The sequence below is a fragment of the Phoca vitulina genome, unplaced genomic scaffold, assembly GCF_004348235.1.
Source record: "Phoca vitulina isolate PV1807 unplaced genomic scaffold, GSC_HSeal_1.0 scaffold18, whole genome shotgun sequence".
In the NCBI taxonomy this organism is placed as follows: domain Eukaryota; kingdom Metazoa; phylum Chordata; class Mammalia; order Carnivora; family Phocidae; genus Phoca; species Phoca vitulina.
Genome location: NW_022589721.1, coordinates 377235 through 397297, shown reverse-complemented (window position 1 = coordinate 397297; position 20063 = coordinate 377235). Strand labels below are relative to the sequence as shown.

The 20063-nt window shown below is 42.6% G+C and overlaps 1 protein-coding gene across 1 annotated transcript in view; it reads right to left on the bottom strand.

Annotated features, from left to right (window-relative positions):
* Positions 1-20063, bottom strand: part of GRHL2 (grainyhead like transcription factor 2) — a 154342-nt gene that overhangs the window by 63475 nt on the left and 70804 nt on the right. Inside the window, exon 7 of the mRNA XM_032415818.1 lies at positions 17707-17818. Within this exon, the coding sequence (XP_032271709.1) occupies positions 17707-17818 (112 nt within the window). The remainder of the gene's footprint in view (positions 1-17706; positions 17819-20063) is intronic.

Genomic DNA, 20063 nt, shown 5'->3' with positions numbered 1-20063 from the left:
GCCGAGCAGGGAGCCCGATGTGGGGCTGGATCCCAAGACCCTGGGATCTCAACCTGAGCTGAAGGCAGACGCTTAACGACTGAGCCATCCAGGTGCCCACGCCTTTTTCCTTAGTCTTATGCAATACGAGCAATGTCCGTTCATCTTTAGTCTCTAAGCTATTCCTATAGGTGGTAAATAGCTCTGCTATTATTTATAACTATGAAAGTTTTCTAAGACTAAACAGCTTACGCACCCTGATGTTGTTTTGTCCACATGCTTTTTGTCCAATGAATAATATGCTAATAGATATATCTCCCATTTCTAAAAACTGTGTTAATGTTTGCTTAAAGGCTTATGACTCATGGGATAGAAACAGAAACTCAGCAGTCTGGTGTTAAGGCTTCCTTAACTTATTTCCTCAAGAAAGTTTTTCAAACCCAAATTTTGTTAATGTGGATAGCTGCTCAACTAGTAAAAGGAATTGTGATGAGCTGGTGTAATAAGCTTTGTTTCCTAGGGCTACCATAACAAACGACGACAAACTTGGTAGTTTAAAACAAGGGAAATTTATTCTCTCACAGTTCTGGAGGCCAGACGTTCCAAATCAAGGTGTTGGCAGAGCTGGTTCCTTCTGGAGGCCCTGCAGGTTGATAGGCTCCATGCCTCCCTCCTAGCTTCTGGTGGTTGCTGGCAATCCTTAGTGTCCCTTGACCTATAGACCCATCCCTCTAATCTCTGCCTCTGTCTTCACGTGGTCTTCTCTTCTGTGTCTCTGTGTCTGTTCCCCTCTTCTCTTCTCTTCTAAGGATTTGTCATTGGATTTAGGGTTCACCCAAATCCAGGATGATTTCATCTTGCGAACCTATCTGTAAAAACCTTTTTCCCAAATAAGGTCCTATTTGTAGGTTCTGGGAATTAGGACATGGACAGATCATTTTTGAAGGTCACCATTCAACCTCCTGAACCTGGGATTCCCTTCTATGACTACAAGTCAGGTGATTTGAGTGTATGGCTTTATTCTTGCACAAAAGCCATCACAGCTGAAAAGTAATCACCCCATTAAAAAAAAATCATAAAGCACTTAATTATGAACATATTACATTTTGAATGGACTTTTTCCCCCCTAAAAGATGACAAGGCAACATAAAAACTACATGTTTTGTACCCTGGTTTGTAAATATCTGTAGAATACTAACATCTACTTAGTGAGAATGAGGATAAAAATAGGAAAATGGCTTAGACGTTTCCAAAAACCAGCATGATATGATGGAACAAAATTATAATTGGCTGAAACAGGTTTCTAAAAAAATGTATGCCAATTTAATCTGAGTTTTAAAGGTAGTTCTTATTAATCTTAATAATTCATACACAAAAGAACAACCCTAAAGTATACAACTAACTTGAAGCATCCAAAAGAACGAAACCATGAAAGAAGAAATGGGAGTCTATCTAATGAAATAAGAACTAAGTTTATTTCACTGTTAATGTCATATGGCTGGTGACAATCAAACTTTTCAGGGTCCTCTCTAAGGGTATGTGTGTCCTTGGAATGTCAGAGTGAAGTGTATGGGAATGGAAAGCTGTATACATTCTCTAAGGCCTGTTAGGACACTCCCCCCCCCAAAATGTACAGTATTTCTGGATTCCCAAAGCTTATAGGCTTGTATGGATGTTCTATAACAGTGCTTCTTAAATGCTGGGGTGCATCAGAAATCACCTGGAGGGCTTTGGTAAAATGTAGATGTCTGGGCCCACTCCCAGAGATTATGACTCAGTAGGTCTGGGATGTGGCAAAGAATGTGCCATTCTAACAAGCTCCCAGATAGGACTGATGTTGCTGGTCTGGGGTCTACATTTTGGGTAGCACTGTTCTGTCCTCTGGGTGCACCTCATTCGGTCCACATACAATCTTAGAGAAAGTGACATCTGTCATTGAGGTCCTCTATCAATTATCGATGAAATCCGTGTGACAGATTGTTCTTTCTCCTCAAAGATTTCCCCTCAGTGGACAATAACCACACATATAGGAGAATCAGGTAATTACCTACATACATGGTGAGCCCTGAGTACCACCTGCTCCAAGATGTCTGCTTGTTCTCATGCCTGGAATCCCATCCTGAAACATCCATTCCTTTGGGTAAGGATATTGTCATCTCCTGACATTAAAATGCAAATGCTCTTGGGATAATAATAAGTGTCACAAACCAAGAGCTTACTGAGTGCCAAGCCTGTGCCAAGTCTTTTACCAACATTACCTCATCTCTGTGAGGTAGGTGTTAGCATCCTCGTCCTACAGGGAAGTTAAGTGTCTTGTAGAAAATCACATGGCTGGTAACTGGCCAACCTGTGATTTGAATCCGGGTCTGTCTGATGCTAAGGGTCATACTATTAATCACTGCCCATATTTATCTTGCAAATTAAATAATAAATTGTCACCAGATATGAATACCTTGTAGAGAAAAATCACAGCACATCCTGCATGGCAACTAGCTGGGCCAGAAGCACTTGGGGAAGTTCCATGAGGCAGAGACTGCACATTTGGGGACCATTCCTTGACGAAGCAGGGCAGGGTTGGGTGCTGCAGTGGGAAGGAAGCAAAGAAAGCAGCTCCATATCCTGAGGGCACCATGAAGATTGAAAGAAATGTTCAGAAGTTAGCCCTTCTGAGAAAACAAGAGGTTTGGGGAAGAAAGATGACAAACTACAGTGTCTCAGTGAAGGGCCGCTGAGCATGGGTGAATGAGCAATGCTTTTCACATATGTTTCTGGCAAGTTATGTTCAGCAGAGGAATTGTGGGATTCAATCCTATTTTAATTGTTATGGAAAGCACGATGGTGAATCCTTTTGCTGTCTTATTCTTTTATTTTTTGTATATAATCAGTGGTCTGTTAATAGGTTTTTAGACTCAGACTTTTGTAGGTTGAGTCTTCTTCAAACTGTGTGTGTGTGATTCTGGAATGCCGTCAAAGGAACTCTTAATTCCTTCACCTTAATTAAGCTTCACGTGCTTGGTAAATTATAACTATCCCTTTTAATTATTTTTTGTATATATTGTTGGAGATTAAAAGGAATGGTATAATTAATATAAAAACTGTTGCTCTTCCAAAAGGTATGGATTCTGTCCGGACTAGTGAAATAATGAGCCTGGAATGCTGAAAATGGCTCAGGGCACGATTACCAATTCAGTGAGCTACACCGCAGCCTAAGAAGATGTTGTTTTGTTTTGTTTTGTTTTTAAAAAGCCAAAGATTTGAGGTAGTTTATATTTGGGGTTGGGACATACAGGGGGTCAATCTATATGGCTGTGCCCAAAGCATTCAAAGAAAGGACAGTGGGGGTAGAGACACACCAACCAGAATTTAATTTCTGTCCTCCTCTCAATAAGCCCTGTGACCTTGAATGAGTTACGGAAGCTCTCTGAACCTGCTATTTCCTCATCTACAAAAGAGAGACAATATATGGAGCCCCTGGGTGGTGCAGTCAGTTAAGCGTCTGACTCTTGGTTTCAGCTTGGGTCCTTGGTTTCAGCTTGGTCCGTGATCTCGGGGTCATGGGACAGAGCCCCGCTTCAGGCTCCAAGCTTAACGAGGAGTCTGCTGGGGTTTCTCTCTCCCTTTTCTTCCGCCCCTCCCCATGCTCGCACTCTCTCACTAAAATAAATAAATCTTTAAAAAAAAAGAAGAAGAAAAGAGAGAGAGAGACAATATCTAAGAACAAACCCGCTAATCCTTTAGTAGGTGAGGGGAACAACACTGGTCCCTACTCCCCCATCCCACCTGTCCTCAAACATCTGCTTCCCTCTGTCTGCAAAGACCAAATAGAACCAGCTCAAATTCAGGAAACGCTCGAGGGTCATTCTAGAAGTATTCGCTCTGACTTAAAATAGGCAGAATAAATAAACCCTAGTCCAAGTAGGTTTTGAGATTTTTTTTGTTTTTTGAAATCAAAGAAGCAGCTTCTTAAAGCCTGGATGACTCATAAGAACTCTAATGAGTCCATTATATTCTTTATCATGCTTTTCCCTAGTCAGAGGTAACCTGGGTTTCCTTAAGTGTGTTGACACTTGAGCTGATTTTTAGAGGCTCTGAATGTATTTCCATCATTTGGTCCTGGCTCCTGAGCAAATAATAGGATCAGCCACCAGTTTTTGAGAGTCAAGTGTGTGCTAAATAGGCATATTTCACAAACATCACCTCACACAATTCTGATCAGTAGCTTTTTACGTTATCCTTACTCTGTAGAATAGAAAACAGGCTAACATGTTAAGCACCTCCCCTCCCTGATAATCACTTAGTTTTTCAGCGGCCAGGCCGGGATTGGAACCCAAGAAGTTCTGTCTACATACAAGCAGAGCCCTTTGATTTCTGTGACATACAACCTTTCAAATGAGCACCTTTCCACACATAATCTAGAACAATAATGGCTGAAATTATGAAAACATCATTTGTGACTCATAGAATGTGACCAGTATCAAGTGACTTTGATATTAAAATGAATTAAAATATATTCCTCTTTACTTTTCATGGTTGATTATATTACCTTCACAGACATCATTTAAGAAGGAATCTTTCTTGAAATTCTCCTTTTGAGCAAAACCTAATACTTTATTTGTTTGATTCACCCTTCTGCTTCTAGCAAAGAAATTTATAAACCAATGTTCTAGCTTTCAGTTGTAGTGACAATAAACTTACAGTAAGGAAAGCATTTTACCTGTAGCCTATTACTGTGTTCTATCTATGCTAGCATTTTTTATTCTATCTGATTCCTTTTTTTACAAATGCTGGTCTTGATCCGTAAACTTGATTTCAAACTGAGAATAAGTCAGATCCTATGTGTAGACACACAAACATATATGCTTATATAGGACCTATATGTGCACTATGGCTTCTGGCTCCAAATTTAAATAAGCTTGGATGGGCTTAAAATTAAGCTCTTCTCATTAGTCTATGTTATTCAGTGAGATTTAACTTCAGTCTATTTTTAACTCAAACTATTTTGTCTCTTGAAAAATAGTGCCTAGTACTTTCTGACAGTTTGCTGAATGAATGAAGGCATGGATAAGTGCTTTGGTAAATCATTTATTCTTGTATACTGCATGAACTACTCAAGTTTAATTTTGGTTGTTCATTCTTCATCTTCTTACTTGATATATGTAGGTGTGGGGACAAGAAGTTATAGGCACACAGGATTACAAGTTACTGCCCACAGTGGCCAATCCACCATAATCATCTCAGACCTACAAATGGGTCTCCCTCCCTCCAGGACAACAGTCCCCAATATTTTCCCAGCCCAGATGATATCTCCAGACATTGTAACTTCCCAGTTAAACCAGCTCTGACTTATAAAAGAGAACTGAACTCCTTCTCAGAGGATGGTACTTTATCATTAGTAAGAAACTTGAGAATTGCCATTCTATTGGCAGATATTCTATACTTCTATTGGAAGATATTCCAGTCTCTCTCAAAGACCCATTCTAGTGCCTAGCAGCCTTCAATGTTAGAAAGAAGTTTCAAATACATACAATTGTACTTTTGAGCTGCGGACTGAAGGAATTCAAATAACAGAAATGACTTTTTGGCAACTGGTGGTACAGGACACAGACAACATCACAGGAACTGTAAATCCTCACATGGATTACCTTCCGCTACATCTGAACCACAAACCCCATCCCTCCAGCTGCTCAAGTTCCACTAAGATTAACCTCCATTTTTAAAAAATTTTAATTCCAGTGTAGTTAACAGACTGTGTTTTATTACTTTCATGTGTACAATATAGTGACTGAACAATTCCCTATATTACTCAGTGCTCACCAAGGTAAGTATACTCTTAATCCCCTTCACCTATTTCACCCATCCCCTCACCCACCTCCCCTCTGGAAAGCATCTGTTCATTATAGCTAAGAGTCTGTTTTTTGGTTTCTCACTTTTTTTCTCCATTTGTTTTGTTTCTTAAATTCCACATATGAGTGAAATCATATAGTATTTGTCTTTCTCTGACTGACTTATTTTTGCTTAACATTACTCTCTCTAGATCCATCCAATGTTGCTGCAAATGGAAAGATTTCATTCTTATTTATGGCTAAATAATATTCATATATATATATACACACATATATATACACACACACACACATATATATATAACACACATACATATACATACACCACATCTTTATCCATTCATCTATCAGTAGACACTTGGGCTGCTTCCATAATTCGGTTGTTGCAAATAATGCTGCAATAAAGACAGGGGTGCATATATCCTTTTGAATTAGTGCTCTTGTATTCTTTGGGTAAATACCCACTAGTGCGATTACTGGATCATACAGTAATTCTATTCTTAACTTTTTGAGGAACCTGCATACTGTTTTCCACAGCAGCTACACCAGTTTGCATTCTCTCTAATAGTGCACAAGGGTTCCTTTTTCTCCACATCCTCGCCAACACTTACTATTTCTTGTAGATTAACCTCCCTTTTCAACCTCCCCAACTGACCCTGGCTGCCCAGTCACACACACTAAACTGGTTACCAGACATAGGAAGGTGAGTCTGTTATGTGTGTGATGGGTGCAGGGTGGGGGGGACCGCATGAGCTATTCTAGTTCATTACATGAATGATTTCTGCATTAATTGCTACTTGAATTACTCATGCTGCTATTCCTGTTTCCTTATTTTCCACCAGTTATTGGAGGATTTAGATATCATTTTGAAATTGAAATTCCAATTCTCTTAAATATATTTCTTCAAGATGAATCTGCCCTTCGAAGGAGGGAAGCTGTTGCTTCTGTTACTGTTTTCCGTTGTAATGTGGACCACAGCAGCCGGGGACTACAGTCAGGGTTCAACAGGATCAGAAGCCACCTAAGCAAAGCTGCGTAACTGCTCTGAGCTGGTTTCCCTATCTGAGAGAATGTGAGCACCTGCCTCACAGGATCAGTGAACAATGACGAGACCCTCATTTCTTTAGCGCCCCCTCATTTCAGTACTTGTCTTTTCAAGAGCATGAAAACTAGTGGCAGCTCCAGATTCCTGGAGCCTGTTCAAAGACTTTCCTTCAGATTAGCTTCACCTTATTTTGGTTTCTCCAACCTCAAAGAGCTTAATTTAATTTTGGAAAAACTCTCTCTTGGCAAGTTTTCGGTTGTGTAAACAAAGAAGGAAAACTTTACATTTGCCCAATTTCACACTTGGGGGTATTGCAAAGAGGTAAATTTGTTTATGTTGAAGTGTGCAGCAAGAGAGAGGCTTCTAGTAAATGCTAACGGAAGGCTGACAATACCAGCTCTGTAGTTTTGTTTGGTATATAGATGAGCCTCATGAAACTATCAGAGTGTATCTCCAGGTATTTTTTCTTGTAATTTTTAAGCCAATCAAATAATGCTAAAAACACGAGACTATCAGGTTACTTGCAGTCTCATTAAAAGCATCTCTGAAGAAAATAATTAGGCCCCAAACGAAAGACATGAAATCAAATCAAAGCACAGATTACATGTTTGACAAGAAAGCATGGTCTTCCATAGCTAAAGATACCAAAAAGGTCCCACCAAGTAAGGGAAAGACAGTAGAGTGTCCAGTAAATGGGGCGGGGGGGGGAGGAGGCGGGGAGTAAAACAGGAAATAAAGCATTTTACAGTATTAAGTAGAGGGTCTACTAAGATTCTCAGAGGGGTCTCTAAGCATCCATTCCATGCCTTAATCCTTTCTGTAACATTTCTTCTGGTTAACTAGTCAGGGCTTTAAAATTGTCAGCAGTAAGGAAATCATTTGCAGGGAAAGGTTTAGTAAACAGCAATGTCTTGGAACCAGGTAAACATACTTCCTAGAAGCAGTGAAGAAAAATGATTAAGGGCCACCACATTCCTTATAATTTTTAATTTCCAAATCTAGCTACTTTTTTTTTTTTAAGTTTGCTTTGAAACAATTTCCTATTTGTTTGCTTCCAGGAAACAGTAATAATTTCTAGTTAAGTTAAAAATGGGACATTTTTCCCCTGCTCTATTAGTGTATGTATTCTGTTTTTATGTTAGCAATTAGTCTTAGTTATTAAACCAGTTTCATCAAAATGGCTGTAGTGTAATAAATATTTAAAATCTAAGAAATTAAGGTACCAAATGCACAGTTAGCCTCCTGACATCAGAAAAAATACTACCAAAAATTATTCTTTCAGCATGGAAGAGGAGAAAGTGCAAGCCCAGCCTGATTTCTCCGGTAACGAGACCTGTGCCTGCTTACCATAACTGTTATTACCTACACACAAAACATACACAGCATTTGTTCATTGACTGGTCGACACTGTTGAGAATCTAAGCTATGTCAGGCTCTGTACCAGGTGCTGGGTATATACAAAGGTTAAAAAAATTCTCTCTCCACTCAAGAAGTTCAGCATCTAGTGGGATGGACAGAATGTACACTGATGAACCAAGTGAAACATAGTGAAATGCTATTGACTAGATACAAACCAAAACCCATAGTGGAAGCAGCTGACTCTGCCTGAAAGATGAAGAAGATCCCATCCAAGTGGGGACAGAGAAACCAGGTCTTAAGGGGTAAAATGTCTGCCAGGTCAAGGAGAGAGGGAGGGACATTCTAGGCAAGGAGAGCCATAGAAAGGAACAAAGAAGAGGTTGCAAGTAACTAGGAAAACTAGTGAGGGGCAAAAAAGGACCTGTAGACTTGGCATTAAGAAACTTTAATAAGGGACGCCTGGGTGGCTCAGTCAGTTAAGCGTCTGCCTGTGGCTCAGGTCATGGTCCCATTTCAGGCTCCTTGCTCAGCAGGGAGCCTGCTTCTCCCTCTGCCTGCCGCTCCCCCTGCTTGGGCTCTCTCTCTCTCTCTCTCAAATAAATAAATAAATAAAATCTTTAAAAAAATTTTTTAATAAAAGACAGGCTGTACTGGATGGAGAGACATTAGTAGTACAGGATGTGGGCTAGTGGATACCTTTTTTAAGAAACGTAGAGTGGAAGGAAAGAGGAAGACCCAGCTAATAATTTAAAAGGGAGTCTCCAAGAATCAGGGCCTGGACATGGGCAGTTTGTGAACTCTGGCTCTGTTCTGGACCCTTTGCTGGTGGGAAGGTGAGGGCTACCCCTGGGTCACACTAAGCACACCTGCGGAGCAGGAAGTGCTTCTCCCCAGAGCTGTTTTCCCCAACAGAATGAGCTTCTAGGACTCATACTGAAACATACAATGCAATAAATGAAAACCCACAGTGGCTCAGTGGTTATTGAAAATCAGTATGTTCTGTCTGAACTAAGAATAAACTTTAAAGTTTTTTATAATGCATTTTAAAGCATTTTATAATGTTTTAAAACATATAACCTTAATTAGCCTCCTACACTTTTATCACATAAATGTTTTTCTAACCAAAGTTGAAGATGAAAGGAATTTTCAGTCACTGTGGCTACGGCACTTCGCTCAAAAGCAGAAGGTGCCCCACATGTGTCTAGAGCGGAGGAGAGGAGGACCCCTGCTGGGTAGTGCTGGTCCACCCACACCTCCTCCCTCCTGTGGAGGAAGCAGGGCTCAAGGCCGCCCTTCCAACTCAGCTCTGACTCATGGCCCTGACTGCAGCAGCCCTGTGATTTCATTCTTAACGTTAGGGGCTCTCAAGAGGTTTTGTTTTTTTTGTTTTGTTTTGTTTTTTAAGATTTTTATTTATTTATTTGATAGGGAGAGAAGGAACACAAGCAGGGGGAGTAGGAGAGGGAGAAGCAGGCTTCCCGCAGAGCGGGGAGCCCGATGCAGGCTCGATCCCAGGACCCTGGGATCATGACCTGAGCCGAAGGCAGACGCTAAACGACTGAGCCACCCAGGCGCCCCTCGAGAGGTTTTGTTTTATTCTGAGTCAAATTTACTTTTCATATCTATTCAGAAGTGTGAAAATCATCCAGGATCAAAATTCGAAATTCCACTTAATTGCATTATCTTTAAAGGAAGGAAGACCCACATCTTCCTGACTGCAGGGAGAGAGCAGGTTCGTTTGACTCTGCAGTAGAGCCTTCCACAGAACAAAACTAAAGGGCAGGTGGGACACCCTAGCCAAGAGAAAGGCAAGCTGTAGGGCACTCTTGTCTCCTAGGCCTCGACCGTGCGCAGATGACCTGGCTACGTGACCTCATCCGACCCTCAGAGAGGCAGCAGCTGTCTCCCACCCACCACCCAAATCTTCACCCTCCCACATTTCTGCACAGCGCTGGGTGGCCCAGCCCAGGGTTGGCGATAAAACCTGCAAGAAAGCACCCCTGTAGGGCACATCTGAAGCCAGCCTCCTCTAGAAAACTCAAAGAGAGGGGAAAAAATAAATCATGTTACTTAATTTTAATCACAATTCCTATCTGAAAGTGGAATATGATTCCAGACTGAAGAGAGCTCCCAGGCCTGGACTTCACAGCAAAATTCCGTGCTGGAGAGTCTTCTGAAAGGTCTTGAGAACTAAACTTCAAGAAATGTTTCCATTTCGTTGGAACTAAAGTTTTCAAGAAAAGCTTTACCTTAACATAAAACTGGTATTTAAAAATTGGCTCTAAAGAAAGAGATTTGCATGAGGGCACAGATGAAAATCCGATAATCACATGCTAATAATCAAAGATGAACTATAATTGCCTGCTAATTACCATGGAAAACTACAGGATTAATAGTAACAACATAACTGACACATCCCACATACAGGGAAAGATTACTGCAAATCAAAACTGAAGACAGAGACGGAATAAAGCGCAAATAGTCGGTTTCACAATTAACTACAAATTTATATCGATAATGGTTCATTGGATGTGACCGTAAAGTAAGGAGGCTTATTCTGATGTTGCTTGTGGTATCAGCGTCATTACATGACAATCCACGCCACCCACTGCGAAAAGACAAAAACCACACGGTTCTTATTTTGGAACATCTGCATTGTAAGGTAGTAAAGTAAGTCTTAATTCTGTTCAGAAGAGAGAAATTATATGTGAATGTGCTTCATTTTATCTATCGTAGCTTCTGGCTCTCATTCTACAAAGTTAATTTTAGTTGTTGAACCTCTTCTAACTTTCCTTCCCTCCTTGAAAGGAAACAAAGAGAAAAATGTGCCTTCCCCAGAGAGTGGTTTTGGAATTATCCACTGCTTGAGGAAGCTTGATATGTAGTCCAGTTCATTTTGTCATTTGTGGTTCACTGGAAATATGTTGTTACATGGCTCACACTGTGCAAAACTGGATAAGCCCGTGGTGCAGGCGAGTCGAGGGTAAGTCCCACCTACTCTGTGTATAGATGGTGCCTCAACGTCATCCTGCCCCTGGCTGAACACAGCCCCTGGCCAACCTGCCGTTCCCGGCCGTGTCCCTCCTCCTGCCACCCCTACCTAGGAGCAGGGCACCCATTTAGTTAGCAAGGCCGCACTTTTCTTCTGTGATCCTTTACTTCTCCTTCATCTCCAAAGCCAGTCATCACAGAGGATCTATCAGTTCTAGAATTTGTCTCTTGCTCCTGGGATAACTTTGTATCCCCCGCTTACAATGCACTCCTCTGGGTGCACTCCATCGTTCACCTGGCTCCGACTGGTCTTCCCACTGCCCGTCTCTCCCTCTCTTCACCCCATCCTCCATGCTGGCCTGGAATCACCTCTCTGCAGTGCAGATATCATCCCACACCAACAGTGCTGCCAAAAACCTCAACGGTTATCCAAAGCCTCTGAATTCAAGTCCTGCAACTCATTACAGAAAAATGTCATTTCATTACAGTATCTATTTGCTTGTTATTTCTGCACACTCCCCTCCATCTGTCCTTATCAGCAATCTGGGAAGACTGATGTACAAATGGAATACCCCCGCTTGGATGAATGACAACACACAGGTACAATTTTTATTATCCCTCTCTTACGTACTCTTGGATTTCTAAAATCCACTCGGTTCAACAATAGAAAAACATGGATTAACTAAAAACAATGCATGCATGCTACAGCTCAATATAAAAAAGTACACACACACACATTTGAATATCTCCCCAATAAAACTATACAACAAGACTTTACGGAGCCAAGATAGTGTTAAAGCAGCCAAGGGAGAAACCCCTGAGCTTAATGACCCTCAACACCTGTGATGTGGCCGTGGTGATGCTCCTCTGTGAAGATCCTGAGACAGCACTTCCCAAGCTTTCCGCCTGCAGGGCAGGTTTGCTGCTGGGACACGGGTGGCACGAGTCAGGGCAGGTTTGCTGCTGGGACACGGGTGGCCCAAGTCAATGGCCCTCTACTGCCTACAGCCTTCCAGGGCCTGGACCCCACATACCCCGCTAGGCTTGACTAGCCTCCATAGGAGGCCTGGAGTTTCAGCCGGTACCAAAGGAGGCCTGGAGTTTCACCCTATGATTCCCCTTTATTTATTTATTTTTTAAAAGTTTGTTTATTTATTTTAGAGAGAGAAAGAGAGCACAAGCGGGAGGGGCAGAGGAAGAGGGAGACAGAATCTCCCCCAGACTCCATGCTCAGCACGGAGCCCAAAGCAGGGCTCGATCTCACAACCTGGAAATCACAACCTGAGCCGAAACCAAGAGTCAGACACTTAACCGACTGAGCCACCCAGGCGCCCCTACGATTCCTCTTTAAAAAGCAAGCCCTTCTACAGCTACTAAACCCTTCTTTCTTAGCCCCTCAACCTCATTTACTCAGGACTTCCTTCCTTCACCTTACTGTCCGTATTAGTTCAATCAAGGAACACTCTCACCAGTACCTATGACAGTTTCCACCCCCTGCCATTTATGCTAACAATTTCATCAGACTTGATAAAATTTATCTGCCAATCTGAGTTTGGTTCTTCTGCCTTGGTTCCTATATGAGCATGTGCTGTTTCCTTAGCTTGCAGCACCCTCCCCCACCTTGTTGACCTCACGCACTCTTGTCGTCCTTTCAGAAGGGTCTCAGAAACACCTCTCAGGGAAGCGCTCCTCCAAGACGCCACTCACTGTGTGACATCTTAGCCACTCATCGTCTTGCCTCCAGATTCGAGCAGCTTAAGGACAGGGGCTCTGTCCTAATTACCTCTGAATCACTAGTCCCTAACGAAGGGTCTGGCCTATTTGCTGAATGAATATGGAGTAATTATGCCTTTCTGCAAGGCATGGGAACTAACATGGGACCAGCACTAACTCCGTGTCCTTAAAAAGGGACGTCCACAATCAGGGACGAGCAAACAACAGAAACAATCTAAGTGGCTCTGCCATACAGGAGGTCTGAGGTCTAATTGGCGCAGGAATGCTCCTTGGGCTGCAGAATGTAAACTCATTTATGACCTGGCGTAATTGTTGTTCTTCAACGAGCTCACAAGAAAGAACTTGTGAGGCTTGGAGAACTCCGCTCGTGTGCTCTGAAAAAGCAGCAGGGGCCACTAGGGCCAAGGTCTGTTTGTTTTACTTTTATCAAGTAAGAACTAATTGCTAATGTTTCCTTCCCCCCTCCCCCCAAACAAAATAGTTTAAGGCCTAATGTACAAGAACCACATGGCTGAACTGGCTTTCAGAAATGTCAGAACTAGCAGCAGCCAAGAGTCCCACCCCCCCAGATTGCAAAACGTTCTCAATGTCTGGAAAGGAAAGCACAGTGGGGAGAAGCAGTACATCAGCACAAGGTCAGGTCATGGATGTCTGCAGTCACTCTACAAGTCATCAGGGCCTAGTGGGGCCAAGACCTACCTAGGGGTTGCCATACAAAGAGGATGTACAGTGGAGCGAGGACAGAGAATAATAAAAAACAAGGAGTGCAAACTCAGGCACTCCTGGGTTTCCATCCCACCGACACCCCTTACCAGGTACATGACCTTGGGTAAAATTCTTTACCGTTCACCACCTCAGTTTTTAAACAACAAAATGAGTTGTTTTGAGGACGAAGGACAAAATGTTTATATATGATATATAGAAAGAGCCTAGTACACAGAAGACAAGGAATACATGAGTATTATTAAGATACAGTTCATTCCCTCCAGTGGCCTGCCTTCTCTCAGTATAGTAAGAGTTTTATCCACACGTTTCTTCATTCATTCGGTCAGTCATTCATTTAGGAAATATTTATTGACAGCTCACTATGTCTCAGGCCCTGTGCTAAACCAGACAAGGGTCTGCCCTCATGGGCTTTACCTTCTAGTTGGGCACAATGAGAAATAGAAATATATATACATAAGTAACATGTAGGGTAGTGATAAACGCTCTGCAATATAATAAAGGTAAAAGGGCTGGAGAGTGATGAGGGTGTGCCGTTTAGGTAAGGTGACAGGGAAGGTCTCTGATAAGGTGACTAGCAAAGACCTGCAAAAAGTGAGGGAACAAACCATGTAATGTGCGAGGATCTGCCCAAGGAGAGCCATGCTTGGCGTGATGCAAGCACAGCCTCATGTGAACTCCAATCAGGATACAAGGAACCTGGGAGCCAAGGCTCCACGTGCTCTGAGGAGCAGCCTGCTTCTCTGCACCCTAGGCCCTCGGGCTCCCACTCTCCTTTGCACAGACCCACAGAAAGGACTCCTTCAGGGACACTGAGGGTCCTCTCCCCATTTGGCAACCACCAGCACTACTGGTTGGTAGGAGCTACTCAGAGGATCAGAAGTATGTGGGAGATGAGGAGCAGCCTTGAAGAGCAACCAACATTCTAATCCAAGTGAGATAAATGTATGGCAGGAAAGATGCAGAATGTTCGCCAGCCATCATTACAGGGTACAAGAGACAACAGAGCAATCCTTGACCATGAATGCTGAGGGGATGCAGAATAAGGAAAGATACGAAGAGAGGTGAAAGCTCCACTGGGCTTTGCTTGGAGTGGAGGTAGAGAGGCAGGGAGCTGGAGGAGGGCTGGTTATCCCAGGAACCCTGAAAAATGAGAAGAAAGAATACGCACACCTCTACAGACAAAACTGTGTTGTTAAGAACTTGAGGAGCTGGAGGATCCACTAAGTCCACCCACAGACTCTGAAGACCACAGGTTATGAATCTCCGCTTTAGCGAAAGGGGCCCTATCTCAGTCTTTAACTTCAGCTTCAAGGTCACTACCTAGAGGGCCCAGTTGAACTTGGTGACCATAGTGACTGGTGGAGATTTGGAAACTGCAACCATGAGCCCTGACTGTAACCTCCAGCTTCATGGAAGTTAAGAAAGGTAATATATTTTAAAACGTTGGATTCTTCCTTTTTTTCTTTAGGCTACTAGAAGGTTCTCGACCCACGCTGGCAACTACATGGCACATGCACCCTTCAGCCTCCCTCCACTGGCAGCAGGCATTGCTAACCCCCTGGTGGAAGCAAGGTGGGGCCTTCATCAACGTCCTCAGCACCGCACTCCAAAGCTACCTGCTCACAGTGCACCACAAACAGATGTACACACCAGCCCAGCATCAGCTCCCTCTTTATTTTGGAGATGGCATTAACCATCCACCGGCAGAGGAACACATGGTTTGATTTTTTTGTAAGTCTAGTAAAGGAATGAATTCTATAAGATTTTTGCATATTTCCTCATCCTCTGTGAGTAGCTGTCAGGTCGAGGTTGTGGTTAGAAAAATCAATTTGTCCTTTGAAGCTAAGGGACTGATTTAATACTCCTCAGGTGTGGGTTCAGAGCAGGCAGCCCAAGGAGCCACAAAGCTTCTTAGTAACTAAATCTCAAAGATAAATCATGTGTGTGCATATGTGTGCAAATGCATGTGTAAAGGGTTATAGGGAAAGTCCGAAGGCAGGCAAGAGGCGATCAAGAAGAGAGATAAGAAGTGAAGTCCTGTGAGAGCTGAGAAATCATTCTGGTCAAGAAAAGTAAACCTTATAACAATATCAAAGTTGAACCAACAGGTAAGCCAGTAAAATGCTTTTATTATTTGCCTTATTTGGACCTAGTCCATATTTCTATTTAATTGCTCCTCTCATTTTCTTGGGTAATAATTATAAGGCTAACTTTTCAAATAAAATAAAATTGTTCCTCTGCTCTATGCAGACTGGCTACAAAGCAGGTTAAGGCAAGTATCCCCAACCCCTTGTCCTAGTCAATCGATCTTGTAGTTTCTGTGTATGAGCTGGGTGAAGAAGATTGTCTTATCCTAGCTCTTGCACTGATTATCTGAGGATAAGTCACTTGGAAAAGTGGGTCAGTGAGCCTCACTGGGCCTCAGTTTCCTGGTTTATTAGATAAATATGTTTGACTAGTTAATAGGAGGGGTGTGTGTGTGTGTGTGTGCGCGCACTGGGGCAAGGAGAGGTGTAACCATCTTGCAGGATAAACCAACAATTAGTTTCAATATGTTCTATGGTGAGTCTCTCACCCTAATGTAATCACTAACCTCTTTGCCATTGGTCAAGGGACCTTGGCAAGGGTGAGATGGAAGGTCTAAAAAAAAACAATCATCGCAGTGTGTACGAAATCAAAGCAATGGCTCAGTAATACCGTGTAAGGGCTCAGGTATCAGAATGCCTTCTGATACCCAACATGATGGAGACCTTTACTTTGCCTACACTCACTGGGACTGCAGCCTCTTGGTCTGCAAAATGAGGTAAGAAAGCCCACAGATGAGAAATTACTTATTTCTTTAAAAAACAGCATAGAAAGTGTTAAAATTACTGAGAAACACATATTACTGTCAGGGTTTTTAAGTAATCTCTAGAAACTTTACGATTCAATCCCTGACTTCCCAGAGGTTGATTCCTGCAAACCGCATTTGCGAGGATCATGTACCCAATGGCTTCAGGGTAAATTTGGCCCTTGGGAAGCACTGGTGGGAGTGTGGGGCACAGGGAGAAGACCGGGCATTCCTTCTCCTCCTCCCTCTTGGCATTCTTTGAGAGGTGTGTCTGGCAGTGACTCCTCTGTGGTTCTTCCTCCTCTTGCAAATCTGCTCCGTCTGTGGTCCCAGCTCCTGCTGAGGCAGCCCCCACTATGGTTCGAGCTCTTGCTGGGTGGCTCCCCCAACACCCACAACCTCCTCTCTTTGATCCTCCAGGCCTACAGCTAATAGCAGCAGACTCCTGCTGTTGCTCATCTCTGGACTGCCTCACGGTGCCTTCAGCCCTCCCAATCTTTGCAACAAATTCCCTCCATGGGACCACTTGGCATGGGCTCTACCTTCCTGGCCAAACCCTGAGTCCCACCCAGGGGACTACTGGTCTCTAGAGAACAGACCTGGTGTTTAAGAATATACAGAGTCCAGAAAATGGACTTGCCAGGGCCGTTCTGCCTCTACTGCTGGAAAAGATCTCTCAAAGGTTTCATTTGCCAGACCACCTAGTTCTAGCAGCAACAGGCCTGTGTTGGAGCTGAAGGGACACTACATGGAGAATCAGAGAACCAGAACCCACTTTCCAGTCATATGACTTTCACTAGTACCTTAGAGACAAATGATCCTGAGGTTACTCATGTCATGGGGGTAAGAGTTCATCTGGTCTGCCGGACTGGCCACTAGGCCCAAACACAGGAGGGCATGGAAACATATTTTAGAAACTGACATAGTCCTTGCAAATCCAAATGTACCACTATTATTATACGAGTCACAGCTGGCTTCCATAGAACAAACAGTGCTTTGCACTCAGCTTGGCCTGATTTTGCTGTCTCCACCTAATTTGTACTAAATGTACTAACAAAGGAAAAGTGCCCAGACTAGTGCCTGGTACATCTTCCCAAGAGCTATGTGGGTCCCAGCTGTGAGTTGTGTGCTGGGCTCTCCTTGGCATCATGACATGTCAGTTTACCTAAGACAGCACAGGGAGGTCAAGGTCAACTTACCAATGTCAAGGACCCTCTGCTTTGCCGTATGCTGTCGGGAGTGCCAGTACTTCCAGTATTTCAGCTGTTCGTCTCGGTTTTTGTCTTCACTGAAGACCACCATTACCACGCTCTGCAGAGGGGAGAACCATGCATCTTACTTTCTGTTGGGTGCCTCGGTTGCTTCCTTCACAGCCTCCACTTCCGGCAGTTCTACCAGAGCTGTGTTTCTATAAGGTTGCTTGACAAAAGCCCAGAGAAGCTCAGCTGTACGGTTTTGGTGTAAAAACGGGCCCACTTAAAAAATGCTTGGAGAATGAGAACAGTACACAGAAGAAAGAATCCTACATCATTTTTTTTTTTTAAGTAGGCTCCACCCCAGCATGGAGCCTAATGCAGGGCTTGAACTCACGACCCTGAGATCAAGACCAAGCTGAGATCAAGACTGAGCTGAGGCTGGACACTTAACCAACTGAGCCACCCAGGCGCTCCCCACATCATTTTTACCATGAGTCATAAACAACCAAATTAACTAAGAGCACGTTTATTGTTTTGTGAGGTGAGTGGGAATACCAAAAAATCTTTTTTTTGTACTGAAAACAAACACATTTTTGAAATTTTGTGTTCTTAAATGGAGAATTTGGCACCTTTTGTAAAGAAGCAAGCATCTGTTTCTAGCCTAATTAAGTGCCTCAGGCTGAAATACGGGAGTAATGAGAGAAATACTAAGGTAATGAGAGAAATACTACAAGATGAGTTCATACTGAGGAACACAGATCTAAGCTACAGATATTTCACAGACCAAAAGAGACAAGGTCAACTATTTTATTTATTTCAACACAATTTGGATGTACTTGCTTGAGAAACTAATTACATCTTGTAGAAATAAGAATCCAAAGCCCGTTTTGGTTCTAAATTATAAAAACCCTCATTAAACTAAATACACATTAATTGGCTATCGCTTATGAGATGGAGAAGTTACCAACACAAACAAACCCCAAAAATCCCTACAACTGCAGTATCAGGGATACCGGCTCTCCTTCTTATTCCAAAGCTAAAATATTTCTTAGACATTTTCCTACTATTCCAGAATATTTCATTGACTCTCATTCTTTAATAACTTCTTCGTAGCATTTTGCACACTTGAAGTCATTTACTTAATTAGTTTTAATTATTCAGTTGAGAGCAATGTCTTCCCATTGACTTCAAACTCAAAGAGGATAAGGACAGAGGCCCTGCTGCCTGACAAACAACAGATACCATATACATGCTTGCAGGTGTACTGTCCATTCAAAATCTGGCTTCTTCCCAAAGTATGTGCGAACATTTGTTACATAAGAAAGCAGATGTCTGTTAGGAAAACTAGTTTAGAAATATGTATCCATATTATTCGAATTCACAAGCAGCGTGAACCTCCAAGGTATGGAGAAATGACAAGAAGGGGAACCGCTTCTGGGCTCACGGAACTATGAGCTACAAGCTCTTCATTCTTCTCTCTCCCCCTGCCTCAAACTTTGCCACTTACAGTTGCCCCCTTACCCATGGTTTCGGTTACCCACATTTAGTCAACCATAACCTAGAAGCAGATGAGTGCCTTCTGATCTATCATCCAAAGGTCAGTAGTAGCCTAACATTACGGTCACAATGGCCACATCATTCATGTCACTGCATCTCATCACATAGGTATTTTATCATCTCACATCATCATGAGAAGGGTGAGTACAGTACAATAAGATATTTAGAGTCCGAGATACCACAGTCACATAATTTTTATGGCAGTGCATTGTTATAACTGTTCTATTTTGACTGTTGTTGTTCATCGCTTACTGTGCTAATGTATAAGTTAAACTTTATCACAGAGATGTATGTAGAGGAAAAACCATAGCATTTATATGGCTTGGTACCATCCATGGTCTCAGGCATCCACTGGGGGGCCCTAGAATGTATTCCCCACACATAAGGGGGCAGGGACTACTGTATATGTAGAAGCTCATTGCGTGGCCTCCTAGTGTTTCTTTCTTTCTGTTCCAAAATAAAAATAACAGATAATTTTTTTTCTAGCAAACGACTATCTTAGCCTAAGTAATGGCATATTCTCAGTCTGTAAGTTTATGTCTTCAGTGATAAAAAGAAAGGCAGTTTGAAAATGCTATTACCAAGCATATGTGCTTCAACTCAGAATGAAACACTGTGCTCCAAAATTAATGCAGGTAAGTTCCAAGTGTATCCCTCTTTCCTCCAGATTGCTTGCTCTCCCAGAGCTGAGGAGTAAGAAAGATCCCCTCTGAGAGGCATCATTCTAACTCTCCAAGGGTGTTAGATTGAAGTCCTTAAGAAAGGATGGCTTGTTTTAGCCAAAATGAAACAGATGGAAAGAA